The sequence below is a fragment of the Lonchura striata genome, chromosome 3 (genome assembly GCF_046129695.1).
Source record: "Lonchura striata isolate bLonStr1 chromosome 3, bLonStr1.mat, whole genome shotgun sequence".
NCBI classification, from domain to species: Eukaryota; Metazoa; Chordata; class Aves; order Passeriformes; family Estrildidae; genus Lonchura; species Lonchura striata.
In genome coordinates this window covers 110729684-110749063 of record NC_134605.1, presented here as the reverse complement: position 1 = coordinate 110749063, position 19380 = coordinate 110729684, and the positions used below count along the sequence as shown (strand labels likewise).

Sequence of the window (19380 nt, the reverse complement as noted above, 5' to 3'; positions counted from 1 at the left end):
TCCCTGGAAATATCTAAGGTCAGGTTGGACAGGGCTTAGAGCAGCCTGGGGTAGTGGAAGGCATCCCTGTGCATGGCAGGGAGTGGAATAAGAAAATCTTCATCCAATCCAAACCATTCCGTGATTCATTCACTGCAAGGAAAAGTTTTCAAGAGGGAGGGATGACAAGACACCAGATGAGCCCAGAGCATAGGTCACAGACCATGAGCTCAGGGAGAGCTAAATCCTAGAAACAGCCTCAAATAACAGAAACTGCAATGATTTTATACTTTTTTCAATCAAAAACTCCACATAATTTTGAGTCAAATTCCACAGCCACCATGGGAAATGTTGCAATTTTCATTTACCACTGTGTAAAGCTCAGGCTCAACTCTGGCAGGTTATTGATGACCCTTCTAATTCCACACATACCCCTTTTTCTTGTTGACACTGGGTTTTGTGGATGGGGGAGGGGTGGTAGTGCAGTGTTTTAAAAATATGTACACAGGAAATGCTTTGTTGAATCAGTGTTAATCCCTGAGCAGAGGTTGTGGTGAACAGGAAAGCTGCGTTGGTGGAAAGGTTGGATTTGGAGGTGGGAGGATGATAGGACCTTGTGCTTAGGGGCTGAAATGTCCCACCATGCACCCAGGTGTGCATCAAGCCACTCAAGGAACAGTCTGGATTCAAAGGAGTTAATTCTTCTTTCAGATCACTTGTTTGTGGTTGCATTGTATGATTTTCCTGCCTCAAATGACCGTGACCTGGAGCTGGTCAAAGGGGAGAAACTCCAGGTCCTCTCCAAGTAAGTGACCCAGGAGGAAGTTCAAAGATGAGCCCAGGGAGGCTGGGAAAGGGGGGACCTTGGGGTCAGCCACCACTTTGCAGCTGACCAGGCTGAGCCTGTGCCTTGGCTTTGCTCCAGAGTGTGGCTGTGGGTACCCCCTCCTCTCTGCAGGGTGACACTTCCATGGGTCACAGATACTCTGGGGCTGGGCACTGCCCCTGCCTGGGTGGTCCTGGGACCCTCTTTCCTGTCAGTGCCTGTGGGTGCAGAAGTAGCATTTAAATAACAACATCATCAACAACAACAAAACAACAAGAAAAAACAGTTCCTGTCCTGTGTTTGTGCTGATTCTGCTTCTGCAAAGGATGTGGGTTGGGTGTAGTCAGAGGAAAGGACAGAACTGAGCCAGACACTTGAGAGGTTTCATTTCAGCTTCTCAAACTCACCATAGAAGAGGCCCAGGGCAGAGGTGAGCTTGGGGCCCTCAGACCTTGGAGGGCTGCTCCATCCTTGACTGCTGGAGGTTTGGGGTGGCCTCCAGAGGTGACATTTCTCACCCAGATGCCATGGGCTGGGACATGTGGGACAAGGAGGTAGAGAGCCCCCTGCATGGGGATGGCTTTGGGTCATGGCTGGTGGCCCAGCCAGCAGTGGGACAGCAAGATGGGGTGTCTGGAGTACAAAGGAAGGAGCAGAAAGGACCCAAATGCCCTGTTCAGGAGACAAAATAAACCCAGTGACCCTGATCCCCTCGTCCCACTTGAGGTGTGCAGCAAAGGTTTGGGTCTGTGGTTGTTCCACGTTCATGGAAAGAGATTGTCACCTCCACAAGTCCCTGAAACACCAACAGCCACCAACCTGGTTTTGGCCTCTGGGAGCCCAGAGGGAGCTGCAGAGTGGATTATGGAATCCTAGTCCATCTGCAGTGCTCAAACCCCACAGTCCCCATCTCCACAGCTTCAGCTTGTCACAAAACCTCCTCTGGGCACTCACAGCTTTTCCTCTGCTCCCTTTGCAGGGAGGGGGACTGGTGGCTGGCAAAGTCCCTCAGCAGTGGGAGGAAAGGATACATCCCCAGCAACTTCGTGGCACAAGTGGACAGCTTGGAACAGGAAAAGTAAGTGGGAAAGCTTTATGAGAGGTCAGCATGGATGCTGTGCCCTGGATCTCAGTGAACTGCAGGAGGAGCTTTATTGATGGCAGGAAGATGTCACTGCTGGGCTGGATGGCAGGAGGGCTTTCCTCATCCCAAACAATGCTGCCCAAAAGATCAGGACAAGTTTTAAAGCATCATGGTGCTGTGGAAAGGGAGGATGAGGTTGTTTTGGGGAAAGTGGGCAAAAGTTCCTCTACTATTGATTGTACCCATTGTGGAAAACAAGGATTTAGAAGTGACAACAGAAAGGTTATGGTGGCAGTGCCAGGGACCATCCTCTGTCCCACTGGGCCACTCCACCCACACAAATGGCTTCAAACGTCTTCACCTTCCAAGACAGTACCGTATATAAACTGGGAATCTCTGGATTGGGTGCACTGATCCAGGTCTTGGATCTGCCAGGGACTACAGCTAAAATTTAACAGGACAGAAAACCGAGTGCCAGAGCCCAGACCCACAGTGCTGTTCTTTACATAAGCCCAGATGCAGCCTCCCTGCAAGAAAAAAACAAATGAAAGACTGGAGTAAAAAAAGTTTATTTTGCCTGTAATACAAACAGAAGGAGACTTTTTTTCCATGAATTATCCTCCTCTATGGCATTCAGCTCTAAATGATCAGTCCTACCTGCAATCTCTTCTTGGAGGGACCCAACCATCACTGAGTTCAGCAAACATTTAGCAGGGCACAGAAATGTGGCTGAGACACAAAAGCTCTTTATATCCAAAACCTGAACTTTGTATGGGATACTGCACACCCCATCTACTCCCCACACTCTCTGAATTTCCAGGCTGTGAAACAAGCCCAAAGTGACCCAAATCTGGTGTTAATCTATCCAAAACAATCTATTACTGCCAATTTCCAGGAGACAAAAAAAATACTTGCTGATGAAAACAACCCTCAGTTTCACAGTGTAATGATTAAAAAAAAAAAAAAAAAAAAGCTAACTGGGAAGAATTCCATTTTTAAAAGAGTTTTTCCTTTTCAAGCCGTGCTTTTGCATTTTCTGTCTCCAGGTGGTATTTTAGAACTCTGAGCAGAAAAGATGCTGAACGGCTGCTGTTGTCTTCTGGGAACAAAGTTGGCTCTTTCCTCGTCCGGGAGAGTGAAACCACCAAAGGTGAGATCTGTGGAGCAAAGGTAATTCCTCGTTGTTGCCCAGGCTTGGAAAACCTTCACCAATGCTCTAGGAGTGAGCTGGGTTTTGGAGGGCAAAGATTTGCTCATGATCTACAAATTTGTGCAGTTCTGGCTGTGGTAAGAGTGTCTCATCCACCAGAGTTCATGCCAAAGACACAGGAACACAAATAAGCAGATTTTCCAAAATAGTTCAGGTGTTTTCTTTTCCTTTTCCTCGCAAGGAAATGTCTCTCTCTTTTTTTTTTTTTTTTAAGCTATTTCTACACACTTTAGAAGGAATATTTCCCCTGTTTGCAACAGAAACTTGCAGAGTTTTCAAAAAGTAATTTTCCCAGGGAAAACAGGTTTTTACTGATTGTCTGTAGCAAGGGGAATTCATGCAAACCAGAACTTTTGGAAGGAGAGTGACTGGACCAGGATAAATGAATTTCATCCACTTTCCTTCCATATGAACATGTCTGACTTTTGGAGAAATGATCCAGTGAAGATGGAAAGGCCAGAGAATTGTTCTCACTCCTCTTGGCCAGTGGATATAGTTATTAACCATAATATAAAAACATGTAATTTCAGTTTCTTTCTTCTGTGCTATTAATTCATAGAGTCTGGAAGTTAGTTTAGGTTTTCCCATGGGAATTCCTTCTTGTTTCTTTCCTACTTTTTTCTCCTTGCTTCCTCTGGGCCATCATGTGTGTTTACAGCACAGAGGAAATGATGCTCATGATGGTCCCATGGTTCTGCTCTGAACCAGATCCATGGAATAGTTCAGGAAAATGTTTTAGTCTTGCTATCATTTTGTTCTTTTCCTTTCAAGTGGATGCAGGAGTCTTTCCTTAACACGTGGGAAAAGGTGCTTTGTGTCTTCCCAACAGAACCAAGGAATTATTTAGGTTGGAAAACCTCTAAGATTGTGGTGTCCAATTGTGACTTGTTCAATAGAGAGTTGGAGCACCGATCTGAAACCATATGGAACCTTCTTTTCCCAAATATTTCCAAAGGCCCAGGCCAAGCAGTAAGAGAGGGAACAGTCTGGTTCCTCCATTCTACAGGTGGCTCTTGCCTCCTGTAGCATCTCCTTCTTCCTTTCTTGTCTCTTTTTTTCTCCTATTCACAAGGGAGGCCTCCAAGGCAGCATCTCTTCCTTCCACCATGGAGATGTTCCTCGCACCTTTCCCTACACTTGTTCAGGACAATTGCCCCCAGCTTCTGGAGTGTGGGTGGATCTTGGTCACACAGGGCTTGAGCAGAGGTGGTGGAGTTCTGAAATCCAAGGAGAAATCACCAGATCCTCTACTCCCTGTCTCTGCTGTCAAGAAGAATGAGGTGTGGGATATTCTGCATTAGCAGATGTGGGTTCCACTCTATGAAAGCCCCATGTGAGTCCCAAATGCTCAGATGTGTCTCTGCCCTGTGCCTGTTCTGATGTTTAGGATGAAATATGGGTTTTATTCCTTTGAACACCTCATCCTCTGAATCACCCTGTGTGCCCAGCTGCTACCTGAGCACCCTGTGCTTTGGGCTGCCTGAATGACCACGTTTGATCCATCTAAGCCACAGCTTCATCCTCCCTAAAGAGAAAGGAAAAGGACAAAGCCAGGCCATGAAGCTGAATTCCCAAATGTGCCATGAAGCTGAATTCCCTGATGTAAAGCACCCTGTGGCCCACCAAGAGGTGTCCAGAGCAACGCCATGAAATTACCCCTGCCCTTAGAGCCCCACTGTTTTTTCCTGTTTTCTGTCCCCATGACGTGTGTTTTCATTCACTTGGCACATCACCAGCAAAGTTTGACCATCAGGGACAAGCACTGGGCTGAGTTAAATCCCATTAGTGACTTAGACTGGGAGGTTGTTGCCTCATACTGGGATGTCTCAGGCGCACCCCCAGTGATGGGTTCTGCACCCTGACTAGGAGCAGCACCTATTCCCAGCCCGTCCTGAGCAGAGTCTTGTTTTCCTCATGGTTTGAGATGCAGAAACTCTGCAAATCTTCAGAGCCAACATTTCTCAGACTCCACCAAAGGAACATTCAGCATCCTGGGAAGATGGGGACAGTGTGGGAAGCAGTGAAATCATCGGCAGAGCACTGTCCTTGTTGAAGCTGCTGCAAATAAACAAAGTCCCCCTGGAGTAACAATCATCCCAAAGCTGCAGGAGCACATTTCCCCAGCTGTGCTGAGCCACAGGCTCCTGGCTCCCAGCGGGATTCCTGCATCTCTGCTGCTGGCTGGAGGGATCTCACTGAGCTCAGCCTCTGCATCTAGCTCAGCTCCAGCCCTTCCCGTTGGGAAGGATTTAAGGGCTGCTGAGAGCTACAGGAGCAGGAAATGTCCCCAGGTGCCACATCTACGTGGCTTTTAAACCCTTCCAGGTATGGGGACCCCATCACTGCCCTGGACAGCTGTGCCAGGGCTGGTCAACTTTTTGATGAAGGAATTGTTCCATAAATTTTGTACTCTGGACCTTTACCAGCCCAGGCCTCTGCCAGGATGTGGTGCAGGACTGTAGAACAGGTGAATGTCCCTTGAAGGGCAAGAACTCCTTTTGTCTATCCTGGATATAATCAGAGGGAATTAGGAGTCAATGATTTTCATTTTCTGCTGTCACTGGGAGCAGGGACCAGGTTGGATGGGGCTTGGAGCAGCCTGGTTTAGTGGAAGGTGTCTCTGTCCTTGGCATGAGGTGGAACAAGATGAGTTTTGAGGACCTTTCTAACCCAAACCATTCCGTGATTCTGTGAAGGAAGAATTGAATCTTTCCCTTCAGTGCCTCAGCAGCTCCCAGGGGAACAGAAACTGGCCACGGAGGGTGACAGGGAAGCTCCACCACGCTCCCTGCAGCAAATTAAACTGTGACTGGGGCTGAGATGCAGTCATTAGCTTAATGACAGGGTAAGAATTAACACTGGCAGCTGAGAGATTGGCCCTGTCTCTGTTTCAAAGGTGTTTAAGGATTGGTGGGGCCTGGAAAGGAGATCCTGTGGGAAAAGAGTATTTTGGGTGCAACCACACTGGCAAAAAGGGCAGGTCTCCTCTTCCCTGCTGACTCTCAGCCCCCAGACACCCCCTTGTAGATGTGTTTGTCATCAATTCCTGAATTTCCTTCTGCAGGATCATTTGGCCTCAGTGCAGCTGCCTTCACACCACGTTTGGCTCCTTCCTTGAGCAGTCCTCACCCTGTAAAAATCCCACACAAACCCTAAGCTGTGTCCCAGGCATGCCAAGCACCCTCCTGGTCTTGTGCCACATGAGCCCAACTCTCTTGGGCTGCAGCCTGGCCTGGGCAGTATTTCAGTCTCTTTGAAATTAAAACATCACCCTAGACAGCAATAATGGAAGTTAATAATAGTTAATTGCAATAATAATAATAATAATAATAATAATAATAATAATAATAATAATAAATAGGCGTTGTCATCAATGTCATATTCTTCACAGAATTACAGAATCATTTAGGTTGGAAAAGATCACTTCACATTATCAAGTCCAGCCTTTGGCCTTGATGTTTATTATCATTATTTTGGAACTTAGGGCCATGTGGGTACCACAGTGGAGCCATCAGAGCTATTTCTTTGCTTTTCCCTCGAGGTTTTATTGCCCCATTGAAGATGTTTCAGGGCTGTTTCTCAGTTGTTGAGCTGCAGGGCTGATCAAATCAAAACGGCTTCTCAATTTGTCTTGTGCCTGACATTCATGGTGAAGCAAAGAGGATCAGAGGAGCTTCCTCTGCTGAGGAGAGCACCACATCAGATTTGAGGTTCCCTGGCTCTGCACTTAAACCATCAGATTTTTTTCCATGAATTTTACACCACCAGATCTGGTCTCTGCATGAAGGGAGTCCCATCAAAATGATTGCTGGCACTTGGGAAAACTTTAGACTCTTCCAAACTCTGCTTATAAAAATTTATGATCACTCCAACAGAGCAAATATCCACAGAGGTGGCTTTTTTTTTACTTTTATTCTGCTTTTTATAAATGCAGATGGTTTTCAGGCACAGTGTAGGGAAAACTGCTGGTGCTGGGATGAAGAAACACCAGCCAGTGAGGATTTTGTGTTAATGAACTTTCCCTTCACATGCAGGATTAGGATTTCAGAGTTGCTGTGGATGGCTCTTCTTCTTTTTATGATCCTGCACAAACAGATACACACTTTTAAACATGTATAGCCTTGCCTTTTCATTAAAAAAACATCCAAAACTGGCAGTTTATCACCTCAGGTGACATATTAGACTTAGACTAGCCCAGCAGGCTTGTAACAACTCACTCCAGAAATATGATCCAGACAGAGGGGGAAAAGCCCCACTGCTAAGCTGCATTGAATCACACTGACACGGGCTGGAAGTTCTGCTCTGCAGCAACATCTAGTGATGCTTTTGTGCACTGAAAAACAGCCTTGGTTTAGATTCTCATGGAGGGAGTGGTGGATGGCTGAGCAGATCCCTTGAAGGCCAAAAGGGACAAGATTCCAGCTGGGAATCTCTAGATCTGGTTTAGCCATGGTCACAAGTTTGTGGCTGAACAACACAATTCTCCTGAACCCACCTTCTGTACCCCCCCAGCTGAACCACTGACCTTGGCACAAGGTTTAATAATGTTTGATCCAGAGGAAAAAGGCTTTAAATGGCTTTAGGTTGAAAGAGGTTAGGTTTAGATTAGATGTTAGGAAGAAATTCTTGGCTGTAAGGGTGGGGAGGTCCTGGCACAGGGTGCCCAGAGAAGCTGTGGCTGCCCCTGGATCCCTGGAAGTATCAAAGGCCAGGTTGGATGGGGCTTGGATCAGCCTGGGATGGTGGAAGGTGTCCCTGCCTGTGGCAGGGGGTGGGACTGGATGAAATTTAAGGTCCTTTCCAACCCAAACCATTCTGATTTCATGATGCTGAGGTTAGCAGAGCTCAGGTGGGAATATGGAGCTGTGGAAAGACCATCCTGACCTGGGGAACATCGACTGCTCTGCCTGGAGAGGTGCTGCTGATCCCCACAGTGCTTCCACAGGGCTGTAGGCCACAGCACAGGCAGGTGTTACTCCAGGAAACCTGGACTGGATCATTAAGCTTTGATGAACTTTTATCCTTTCCCCTTGCCTTGGAGACAGGAAAGCTGTAAATTCTGGGGGATTTGCCCTGGAAAGGCATCAGCCAGGGCTGGTTTGGAGCTGTTGACAGCCATGGAAAGAGGAGGCAGCTGGTCCCTGGCTGAGGTGCAGTTTGTCCTCACAGCTGCTTCTGCTCCTCCTCCAGATGCCTATTCCCTGTCTGTGAGAGACAACACCTCCGCTCACGGGGACATCATCAAACACTACAGGATCCGCTCCCTGGATGGAGGGGGGTACTACATCTCCCCCAGGATGACTTTCTCCAGCCTGCCAGAGCTCATCCATCATTACAGCCGTGAGTTGTCTGCCTTCCCTCGTGGATTTGTGTCCCTGAGGAGAGTGGGGACAGAGGGAGGACAGGCCTGGGAGGCAGCACAGCTGCTCCACCCGCTCACACGGGGCAGGTGTGATCCTACAACCAGAACCCATGTCCTGGTTTCCATCTTAGGGAATTGCAAGGGTGAGCTCTGCCCCCAGCCCTAAAGTCAGGGGGTGTCTCCCATCAGGAAAGGAAAGAGGTGAATGTTGTCAGGATATGCAGGAGGGATGCATGGGAAGCAGGGTTTGGAATAACTGGGCAGGATAATTTGCTCCTCTATCGCTCCCTTTGAGCTTTCCTCTTTGATTGGGACCATTCTGGGTGCCTTGATCCCCGTGGCTGAAACTTTTCATGAAATCATAGAATTATAAATGTTGGAAAAGCCTTCTAAGACCACTGAATCCAACTGCTCCCCAAAACTGCCAAGGCCACCACTAACCCATGTCCCCAAGTGCCACATCCACACAGCTTTTTAATCCCTCCAGGGCTGGGGACTCCACCACTTCCCTGTGTGGTTGTGGAGGTTTCCATGGGTTGATTTTTCCTGGCATGTGTGGGTGGAGGAGGTTTTCTCTGCTATCCCACTGAACTGTCCTGTTCTTTGTCCTCATCCAGAGAGAGGGGATGGGCTGTGCCAGCGCCTCACAGCTCCCTGCACATCCCTGGTTCCCCAGAGACCCTGGGCCAAGGACGAGTGGGAGATCCCTCGGGAGGCCCTGAAGCTCGTGAAGAAGCTGGGCAGTGGGCAGTTTGGGGAAGTGTGGATGGGTAAGTGGAATTATCCCCATTCCAGGGAAAAAAAAAAGATTAAGAGAGGAGATGGAAAGTTTTTTTATATCCCTAAGGCGAGACTGTTCCGGGGATTCTTATGGACAAACACAAATTTATGGGTCACACACAGAAGCAGCTGCAGGATTCCTGGGAAGGACTGGACAGCTCAGGTGTGCAGAGATCAGTAGTTGAGCAAAGGTTTCACAGGGGTTGGGTGTTGAAGTCACTATTTACTCATCTCTTGGGATATGCACTCATTCTTCCTGGGAATCCTGGGAATGCTGGGCACAACTTTAGTGATGCCAGTGATTCCAAGTCACACCCAGTAGGGTACCTGGGTGACATTTTCCCACTTTTTCTGCCTCTCTGTTCCACATTTTTAGCCCAAATCTCCATCCCTACTGCCTCCTGATGCCCTCCTGCCTACTGCTAATCAGCAGGAGAGGAAGTGGGAGCTCAGCTTCCTTTGCCACCCACTTTGTGGTTGCTGGTTGCCTTGGAAATGGAGACTGTGGACAGGACCAGGCTGAGTTCATGCGCTGACTGCTCAGTCCTGCCTTTTGGGGTGGAATTTGGATGCTTTGAAAGCCCAGCTGGTGGGAAGTCCCAGGGATTTCACCCAGAAAGGGTCTGGGAGGGCTGTGTGAGGATGGGCTCACTGCAGGGACGATCCCTGATGCTGCCTCATGGATTGACAGCTGTGACATGAGTGTCCCTTCTCCTCTCACACCTGCTGGCACTGGGATTTACCACATGTTCCTGTGGTTTTCTGCTCCTTATTACACAACCCCATAGAGCCTGCAGAGAGCCCAGAATTCCTCAGAACATCACAATCTCCCTGCAGGCTACTACAAGAACAACATCAAGGTGGCTGTGAAGACCATGAAGGAGGGCAGCATGGATCCTGACGCCTTCCTGGCAGAGGCAAACCTGATGAAGAAGCTGCAGCACAACAAACTGGTCCGGCTGTACGCCGTGGTCACCAAGCAGCCCATCTACATCGTGACAGAGTACATGGCCAATGGTAAGAACCCTCCTGGAGCTCTGTGCTGGGCTTCTGCAGAACCACTTTGGTGTTCTGGCCAGTGCTCCCATGCAGAATGAGGGTGGGCAGGAGGGGTTGTACCAAATCTGCAAGCAAGTCACCCAAAAGTTTGATTACAATACAGAAAGAGACTCTCTGGGTGATCAAAAAATGGTGGTGATGCTCAATTTGAAGGGTATTTAAAGTTCTCCTCTCCACAGTTCTCACTGGAAGTTTGTTTCAGGTTTTTACTCCCTTCATGGTGAAATTGTCCTTTCTTTTGCCCCTCTTGTTTATAAGTTTAAATGATGAATGCCCAGCAGTTTGTAACAGACCTGTGCAAAACAGAGGGGAATTTGGGCTGTTTGGGAGCTTTCCTAATGGGAGATGCTGCAGTGGACACCCATTCTGGCTCCTCAAATTTCCCTTAGGATGGAGGCAGATTTGTTGTATATATTCAGAGAAGCAGCAGGGGAAAAAAATTATAACTTATTCAGAATATTGACAGCAGTCTCTCCTCTCCTGCAGGGTGTTTGCTGGATTTCCTGAAGACAGAAGAAGGGAGCCAACTGAATCTCCCCAAACTCATTGATATCTCTGCTCAGGTCAGTGAACAGTTGGTGGGAAAAGGATCCAAGAGTTTTTATAACTCAGTGAAATTCCTGCAAGTCTGAAGTCAGTCAGAGCAAAGATTTTCTGGAGGAAAACAGCTCCTCCTGATGTGTTTTTTTAGGGATTCTCCTCATCCTTCTGGTCCATGTGCATATCAGGTCTGTCCTTAGGGCAATCCTCTGACAGCGTAGTGCAGGGCTAGAGATCTGGAGTTTGGGGGGTTTTAGTGGGTAGTTGGACTTGTTTTGGTCTGATTTTATTTCTTTTCTTGCTTAGCAGGGGAAAAAATGTTTTTCTTTTTACGAAAAAGGAGAAAAATCTCAACAAAGATACTTCCAATGCAGGAGGAGCAGTCCTGCCATTCTGATGATGAGGCATAAATGATGTTCTGATCCTCAAATCTGGGAATATTGCTCTTTAGGAAAACAAAATTTTAACCTTTAAGCATCCTCAGGCTGCAAATCTTCATAGCTGTAGCTGCAGCTTAAAATTTTAGTCCAGAAGTGCATCTAAACACAAATAGAGCAAAATTAGGGAAACCACATGAAGAATGAGAATGGCTAAATTACTGCACTTTGGTCCTAGCAGCTGCTGACAGAATGTGGCTCATCCAGAGCACAGTTAGGCTAATTAAGAAATATTGGCCAAAAAAAAAAAAAAAAAAAAGCCCTGAAGCATCAGGCTGAATATGGAAATTATCCATAAAATCACTCAGCTTCTTTGCCAAAGTGGACTTGACGAAACAATGTGCAAAGTTTGCTGGTTCCAGCCCTGATATAGAGTTGCTTTCTAATAAATTAACAACTGGAAAAGTCTTAATATTTGAGGGGATGTTTTATGATAGTGAAATACTTTCATTCTTGCTTTAACCAGAATGAAAATATTTAAATGTTTTAAAGCAGTGCCACCTTCTGTCATTTTTACTTTGAACTTTCCATAGGGGTGCAGAGGAACCTCTTTCTGCTTCACTACTGATAAATTTTCCATATCTGCAGCTTCATCATTGTTGTCTGTGAGATGTTACAGAGACAAATGCATGCTCCCTGTTTAGGGTATTTGACTTAATTACTTCCCTCCTTCCCTCCTCTCCTGAAATCTCCACTTCCCTTCCTCCATCTTTCATTGTTTCATTCCCTCTCTTGAAAATTCCAGTCTGTGGCTTGTGTTAAATTGCTGAGGATAAGGAATTTATTAATTCCATAATTAATTAATTAATTAATTCCTTGTTCCACTTAATCCATATTACAGATCCCTTGGGGTTAGTGGGAGCATTCCCCAGAAATTGGCAAGATGCATTTCTGTGCAGGACCAGAGCAATCTCTGGGGGACTCAGAGCAAAGATTTTGGTCAATGTTACAGAATTATAGAATCATGGAATGGGTTGGGTTGGAAGGACCTGAAAAATCATCTCATTCCAACCTCCTGCCATGGTCATGGACACATTCCTCTATCCCAGGTTGCTCCAAGCCCCGTCCGACCTGGCCTTGGACACTGCCAGGGGTGGGGCAGCCACAGCTTCTCTGGGCAAACTGCACCACACAGCAGGACCAGGATAACTGAACACAGACCAAACCCCACACCCCAGTCATACAAAACCCACAGAAATCATCCTCAGCACGGGCTAGGAAGGATTTTACCCATCCCTGAGGTACTGACATCAACTGGCAGAACAACTTTCATCCTTCCCTCTCCCAACCCAGCACCACCTCCCCAGGGCAGGGACTCAAACATTCCCTGGGTATCTCTGGGAGGAGCAGCAGGAGGAAAGGGCAGTCTATGGAGCTATTTTGCAATCTGCTTATCCGTGGTGTTGGGGTGACATCCCAGCTCAACAGGCACCCAACTCTCTCGAGTGCAGTTTTTGACCCAATGACATCCGTGTGAGTTAAAATTAGAGCAGCCTGGGCTGATGCACTCGATCCTGTGGTCAGCTTGAAAACACTCTGGGCTGGAACAGGCCAAGCAACCAGGTCCTATCTCATTAACATCAGGACAGGAAATTACATCAGTTTTTCCATTTTCCACTGCAGAAACCAGCCCTTGCACTAGAGGGGTGTTGACACAGGTTAGAAATGCAGCATTGGAAATATGTGTGAGTATCCTGTTCGAAACCACATGTGAGTGCAGAGGCTCATGTGAATCTGCATGGAGTGGAAAATTGCTCTGCCCTCACCCACAGGCACTTAAAAGCTTTAATGGGTGCTACCCCTTCTAGCAGAGGCTGCACACGTCCATTCACCTTCCCCATAAATGCCCAGTCCAACTCTGAGACTCAACCTGGCAATCTCTGCCTTCTACCAATCTCCCTTTTCAACCCCCAGCATTCATCAATGAAATATTGCTGCTGTCATTGATAGAGGCTCATCACACACCAGGTGCCTCAATTAGGTTTTAGGAATAAATTCTTTACTCTGAGGGTGGGGTGGCACAGGTTGCTCAGAGAAGATGTGGCTGCCCCTGGATCCTTGGAAATGTCCAAGGCCAGGTTGGATGGGGTTTGGAGCCACCTGGGATAGTGGAAGATGTCCCTGCCCATGACAGAAGGTTGGAATTAGAGGATATTCAATGTCCTAAGGTCCCTTCCAACCATTGTATAGTTCAATGATTTGTTAGTTTGATTTTTGTGTTTGTTTTTTTTTTTTTTCTTCACATACTTAACCTGGAATGTTTATTACTAAAATACCCAATGGAGAGGAGGGATTTGTGGCAGAAACTGGGAATCCAGTGATGTGGTTTCAGCTCTGGCTGCAGACACGACTCAGGGCTGTGACTTCTGAGCAAAACGGAGAGTGGTGCTTCTGTACTGCTTCACTTGGCTGCTCAGGATGGTAAAGCTGAATATCTGCACCTGTATAGGTACAATATCTATTTATTTACCTGTCTGCTGATCCACCTGGCCATCCATCCATCCATGGGCAGCGTAGGCACATCTATGATCATAGAGAGATCACGTAAAAATGCTGTGCTTTACAAAGGCGGGTGAAAACCCACCAAGATACCATGGGGAGGTGATGATGAAGATGGGCTCTTCCTCCCCTCCCAGGTGGCAGAGGGCATGGCCTACATCGAGCGCATGAACTTCATCCACCGGGACCTGAGGGCCGCCAACATCCTCGTCTCGGAGACGCTGTGCTGCAAAATCGCTGATTTCGGCCTGGCCAGGCTCATCGAGAACGAGTACCTGGCGCAGGAAGGTGGGTGTCCTTCCCTGCACTGCCCTTATCTCCCACCCCCAGGAATGCCAGGACACCAGGCTGGCATCAGGCACAGGGCAGCAGAGCCCACGTGGCTGTTGCTGTCAGCACCCAGCAGGAGAAACAGAAACACCCAAACATCCGCGGCTTGGGGACTGTAAAACCAACTGAAAACTGCAGAGGGAAATGGGAAAAAAATCTCTTTTGGTTCTTTTAGGGGGAGTCCTGCTGCCCCTCCAGTGTTTGCTGGAGAAATTCGACCTCTGGTAATGAAGGCTGCCTCCTGTGGCCAGGTTTTCCCAGGGGTTCAGTCCAGAGGGAAGGAAATAGCAGAGCTGGAGCCACAAATCTGGATCCAGCAGCAGCTTCCAGGTGTGCCAGGCAAACCCAGCCCTGACCACATCAGGTCCCTTCCGCAGCAGAGGGGCTACTTAGAAAACAATAAATCATGGAATCATTTAGTTTGGAAAAGACTTCTGAGGTCATCCCTGTACTGAGCTCTGACTCTGAGGTCAGGCATGAGATCAAATCATTCAGATTGCAGAGGGACTCTACAGAGCATCAGGGAAGAAGTGAGTAAAATAAAACAATTCAGTCACATGCAAGTGGAACTTACCAGAAAATTTTCAAATTTTTGAAATCTGTCTTCTTCTAGATTCAGGATGAGATAAAATTCCCTTAAAATATACTCTGAGGAAAGGAAACGTAATAGTTTTTGTGGGCTTTTTTAATGAGATAAGAAATATTTCTTTTAATTTCCTGTCCCCAAAATACTTTTTGATACAAATTATACCCATTTCAACATGCAAAACTATTTCAGAGTAGTAAAAGATCCCAAATGCAATCCAGAAACTGCCATGAAGGGAAATTTTGACTTTGCTGCAAATTTTTAAGGCAGTTTTATCCTTAAGAGAAGCTTTCATGAAATCAGTATAATTCTGTTAATAACCAAAGGAGATGCTTTTCCAGTGGAAAGCAGCTCCCATCAGCATTTTTCCAGCTGCCTTTGCTCTGGAATAACACCTCCCCTCTATCTGCTTTGAACAATTCTCACTTAATATATTGCATTTCTGAACCTTGTCACTCAGAGTGAGATGTGTGACAATTGAGGCGCTTATTTCACACCCTGCAGTTGGATTTCCAGTCCTGTGAGGATGTATATAAATAAAAATGTGGTTTCCTTTGCAGTGTCACATGATCAGTTCCCACTTATCAAGGTGGTTTTGCTGTTGGTTATTTTTTTTCTCTTAGCTAAACTGAGATTGCAACCTTATGGTCATTGCTGTCCACAGTGGGTTAAGCAAGAACTTGGTGGACAAAATAAAATGGGGGTTTATTTTTGTTTTAATAAAACTATGCAGCTTTAAGGACTGGGGGATTTATATTTGCTGTAATATTTATGCACTTTTGCTAAAACAGCCCCCTTCTAACAAGTGATTTCACAGAATCACAGAGTCTCAGGTTGGAAGGAGACATCAAGGATCATCTGATCCAATTTTTCTTGGCAAAAGCCAAAGAAGTTTTATACAGAATAAAATCCTACAGTTGTTGTCCCATTATAAATCTGTCAAACTGGTTTTGAATATTCCATCCAAATCTGGGATGGAGCAGGTCCAGAGGAGGACATGCAGATAATCAAAGGGCTGGAGCTCCTCTCATAGGAAGGACCACAAAATCATAATTGAGAGCCCAAAGGAACCAGGGATTTGGGGAATTCTTGTGCCTGTGACAGGTGAAGGAGATGCTCTAACTCCAGGAATTATTTCCCTTTGTTTCCTTTGGGACAGGTGCCAAATTTCCCATCAAATGGACAGCTCCAGAGGCCATTAACTATGGGGTTTTCACCATCAAATCTGACGTGTGGTCATTTGGGATCCTCCTGACAGAGATCATCACCTTCGGCAGGATCCCTTATCCAGGTATAGGATTTTTATCCAGGTACAGGATTATTTATCCAGGTACAGAATCCCTTATCCAGGTATAGGATTTTTATCCAGGTACAGGATTATTTATCCAGGTACAGAATCCCTTATCCAGGTATAGGATTTTTATCCAGGTACAGGATTATTTATCCAGGTACAGAATCCCTTATCCAGGTATAGGATTTTTATCCAGGTACAGGATTATTTATCCAGGTACAGAATCCCTTATCCAGGTACGGGATCCCTTATCAGGGTACAGGATTATTTATCCAGGTACAGAATCCCTTATCCAGGTACGGGATCCCTTATCAGGTACATGATTATTTATCCAGGTACAGAATCCCTTATCCAGGTACGGGATCCCGTATCAGGTACAGGATTATTTATCCAGGTACAGAATCCCTTATCCAGGTACGGGATCCCTTATCAGGGTACAGGATCATTTATCCAGGTACAGAATTCCTTATCCAGGTACAGGATCCCTTATCAAGGTACAGGATCCCTTATCAGGGCAGGTGCAGGGTGCTAGGAATGCAGGATGAGTGTCCAGGCACTTCCAAGCACCCAGAGCTGCTCCAGGCTTGGGGACACCGAGGTGTGCCCAGACACACACAGCTGTCTTAGAATCACAGAATTGTTTAAGTTGCAAAAGACCTCTACATTGAATTAACCCAGCACTGCCAAAGCCACCACTGCCCCGTGTCCCCAAGTGCCACGTTTAACATGTCTGGTAGATCACTCGAGGGATGGGGATTCCACCACTGCTCTGGGCAGCTGTGTCAGGGCTGGACAGCCCTTTCCATGAAGAAATTATTTTTAATACCTGATCAAAATGTCCCTTGGTACAACCTGAGGCCATTTCCTGTTATCTGAGAGAAGAGCCTGACCCCCCTGGCTGTCCCCTCCTGTCAGGAGCTGTGCAGAGCCACAGGGTCCCCCCTGAGCCTCCTTTTTTCCAGGCTGAGCCCCTTTCTAGCTCTGTCAGCTGCTCCTGGTGCTCCATCCCTTCCCCAGCTCCGTTCCCATCCCTGGACACGCTCCAGCCCCTCAATGTCCCTCTTGCCACAAGCTGCCTTTCCTTCCCTCAGTTATACCTGTGCAAAGCCCAGCTTAGAGAGGGGAATCAAGGAGACGACAGAGGGATGGAGGGAAGCACAACCCTGAGGAAGGGACGGTTCCCAGACACAGGAACCACCTCCAGCCCTGCCTGGGTGTGAGCTTCGGGGAGCACTGACCTTCCCCCCCTCCCGGGCGCTGAATAACTCCTGCTGGGCTGTGTTCCCCCCAGGAATGACCAACCCCGAGGTGATTCGCAACCTGGAGCGGGGCTACCGCATGCCCTGCCCGGAGTCGTGTCCCGGGGAGCTCTACAGCGTCATCCTCAAGTGCTGGCGCAGCAACCCCGAGGAGCGCCCCACCTTCGAGTACCTGCAGTCGGTGCTCGAGGACTTCTACACCTCCACGGAGAAGCAGTACGAGCCCGAGCCGCAGCAGTGAGCCGCCAGCTCCTGGGGACAGCGCTGCAGGACAGCCACCACCCGGCGGTGGCTCCGTGCCGGCCTTTCCCTTCCTCCCGTCCGCGCCTGGAGATGGGCGATGAGCAGAGACATGAGGGAGGAGGATGCTGCCGGCTCTGTGGTTGTCTCCAAGACTGAAGAGGTGGCTGAGAGGTGGCACAGCTCCTGCCTCGTCCGCCTCGGAGGGCTGTGCCCACCTGGCAGGCATCACCTCTGGCACACGAAGGACAGAAAACTCCTTCGTGACCCACCTGGATAGAGAAAAACCCCTCAGCCCCGTAGCTGCAGCTCCGAGAAGAGGGAGCCAGGGTGGTGGTGTAGGGGTGAGGAATCGCTGCCCCACTCTGCTGGCGATCCTACACCCCCTCCGTGCCGCGGGAGGGGTGGCAGCGTGTCCTGTCCGCACCTGCTTGGGCCACGCCAGCTCTGGAGCGTTCCCGCCAGGTGATGGCCCCGCTCTGCCTCAAGTCAGCAATAAAAAACTGGATACGAGGATTTTCCACTTCTTTATTGAGGCGTCAGGGTGTGAGCGAGCCCCTGTCCTTGCCAGCCCCTGGAGGAGAAGGGAGAGGCCGGGGGGCTCCCCGGGCAGAGCGGGGGATGCTGAGGTGGTACCCGCGGAGGGAATGGGGGGATGCCCGAGGAGCAGGAGAGATGTTCGTGGTGTGGCCGCGAGATGTCCCTCCTTCCCAGCGAATCTGGACGGTTCTTGGGAAGCAAAAACTCGCGTAAAAAAAAAAAATACTTCAGAAATAAAACCCTTCCTCGCTTGGCTGAGCCTTTGCTGCACAAACTCTCGATGCAACAGCACGGCAGTTGCGGCTCCGCACCAGACCCGGGAGGGTTAAAATGACATTTCCCTGGTTTTTGGTGAATCTCCAACCCCGGGGAATGCCCACAAGAGGCTTCAGGCTGGTCTCCAGTCAGGAGTTTCACTGGGCTGAGGAGTGGAGGGCAAAGAAAAAGGGCACAGATGGCACATGGGAGGAGTGTGAGGAGCACAGGAGTGAGCTCCAGGCTGGGGCACGGGGGAACACCCCAGAACCATCTCCCCAGGGTGTTTCATCTGCTGATTTCTCCTCCATGAAGTAGATTTTGAGTCCAGCTGCAGAGGGTGCATTTCACAGTGGAAAAGGGATGCTATGGGAAAGAAACAGCAGAGACAGAAAGAGAAATCTCTGATATACCTCAAAAAATTCAGATGAGGTTTGTAAGAAAGATAGGGATAGACCTTTTACTGGGATCTCTTGTGATGGAACAAGAGGTTATTTTTAAAAAAAAATAAAATAGGGTAGATTTAAGATATAAAGAAGATGGTTTTTTAGAAGGAGGATGGGGAGGCCCTGGCACAGATTCCCAGAGAAGTTGTGGCTGCTCTTGGATCCCTGGAAGTGTCCAAGGCCAGGTTGGATGGGGTTTGGAGCAACCTGGGATAGTGGGATGTGTCCTGCCCATGGCAGGGGGCTTAGAATGAGGTGATCCTTAAGATCTCTTCCAACCTAAACTATTCCATGATTCTATGATTTCATGCTCCTGTGATTCCATGATTCTATGTCATGTGTATCAGAAAAAGCACCCAAGCTATGACACAGAATTACCTGTTCATGCCACTGCTGCACAAGAGACTGGGAGGAAAAGGAGTTGTCCCCCTGAGGGGGAAAGGAGGATTTAATAGCAATAAATATCTCCCAGACTGAGAAAGAAGGGAAGTGGCTGAGATGACCCAGTCTCAGAAATGCTAGGTCTAGTGCAGAAACCCTAAGGTGTCTGGGATTTTTCCATAAGGATGATGGATGGAGGTCTATGGAAGATCAGCACCCCTCCAGGACTGCACTGGAACTGGATGGAAAACCTCGGGCTGTGGAAAAGATCTCCAT

General features: G+C 48.0%; 1 protein-coding gene across 1 annotated transcript in view; it reads left to right on the top strand.

Annotated features, from left to right (window-relative positions):
• The window catches only part of BLK (BLK proto-oncogene, Src family tyrosine kinase), a 34078-nt gene extending 16595 nt beyond the window's left edge, over positions 1-17483 (top strand). Inside the window, exons 4-13 of the mRNA XM_021540521.2 lie at positions 691-784; positions 1785-1883; positions 2936-3039; positions 8290-8439; positions 9079-9231; positions 10079-10258; positions 10787-10863; positions 13914-14064; positions 15852-15983; positions 17275-17483. Coding sequence (XP_021396196.1) covers positions 691-784; positions 1785-1883; positions 2936-3039; positions 8290-8439; positions 9079-9231; positions 10079-10258; positions 10787-10863; positions 13914-14064; positions 15852-15983; positions 17275-17483 — 1349 coding nt within the window. The remainder of the gene's footprint in view (positions 1-690; positions 785-1784; positions 1884-2935; positions 3040-8289; positions 8440-9078; positions 9232-10078; positions 10259-10786; positions 10864-13913; positions 14065-15851; positions 15984-17274) is intronic.
• Positions 17484-19380: the final 1897 nt, after the last annotated feature.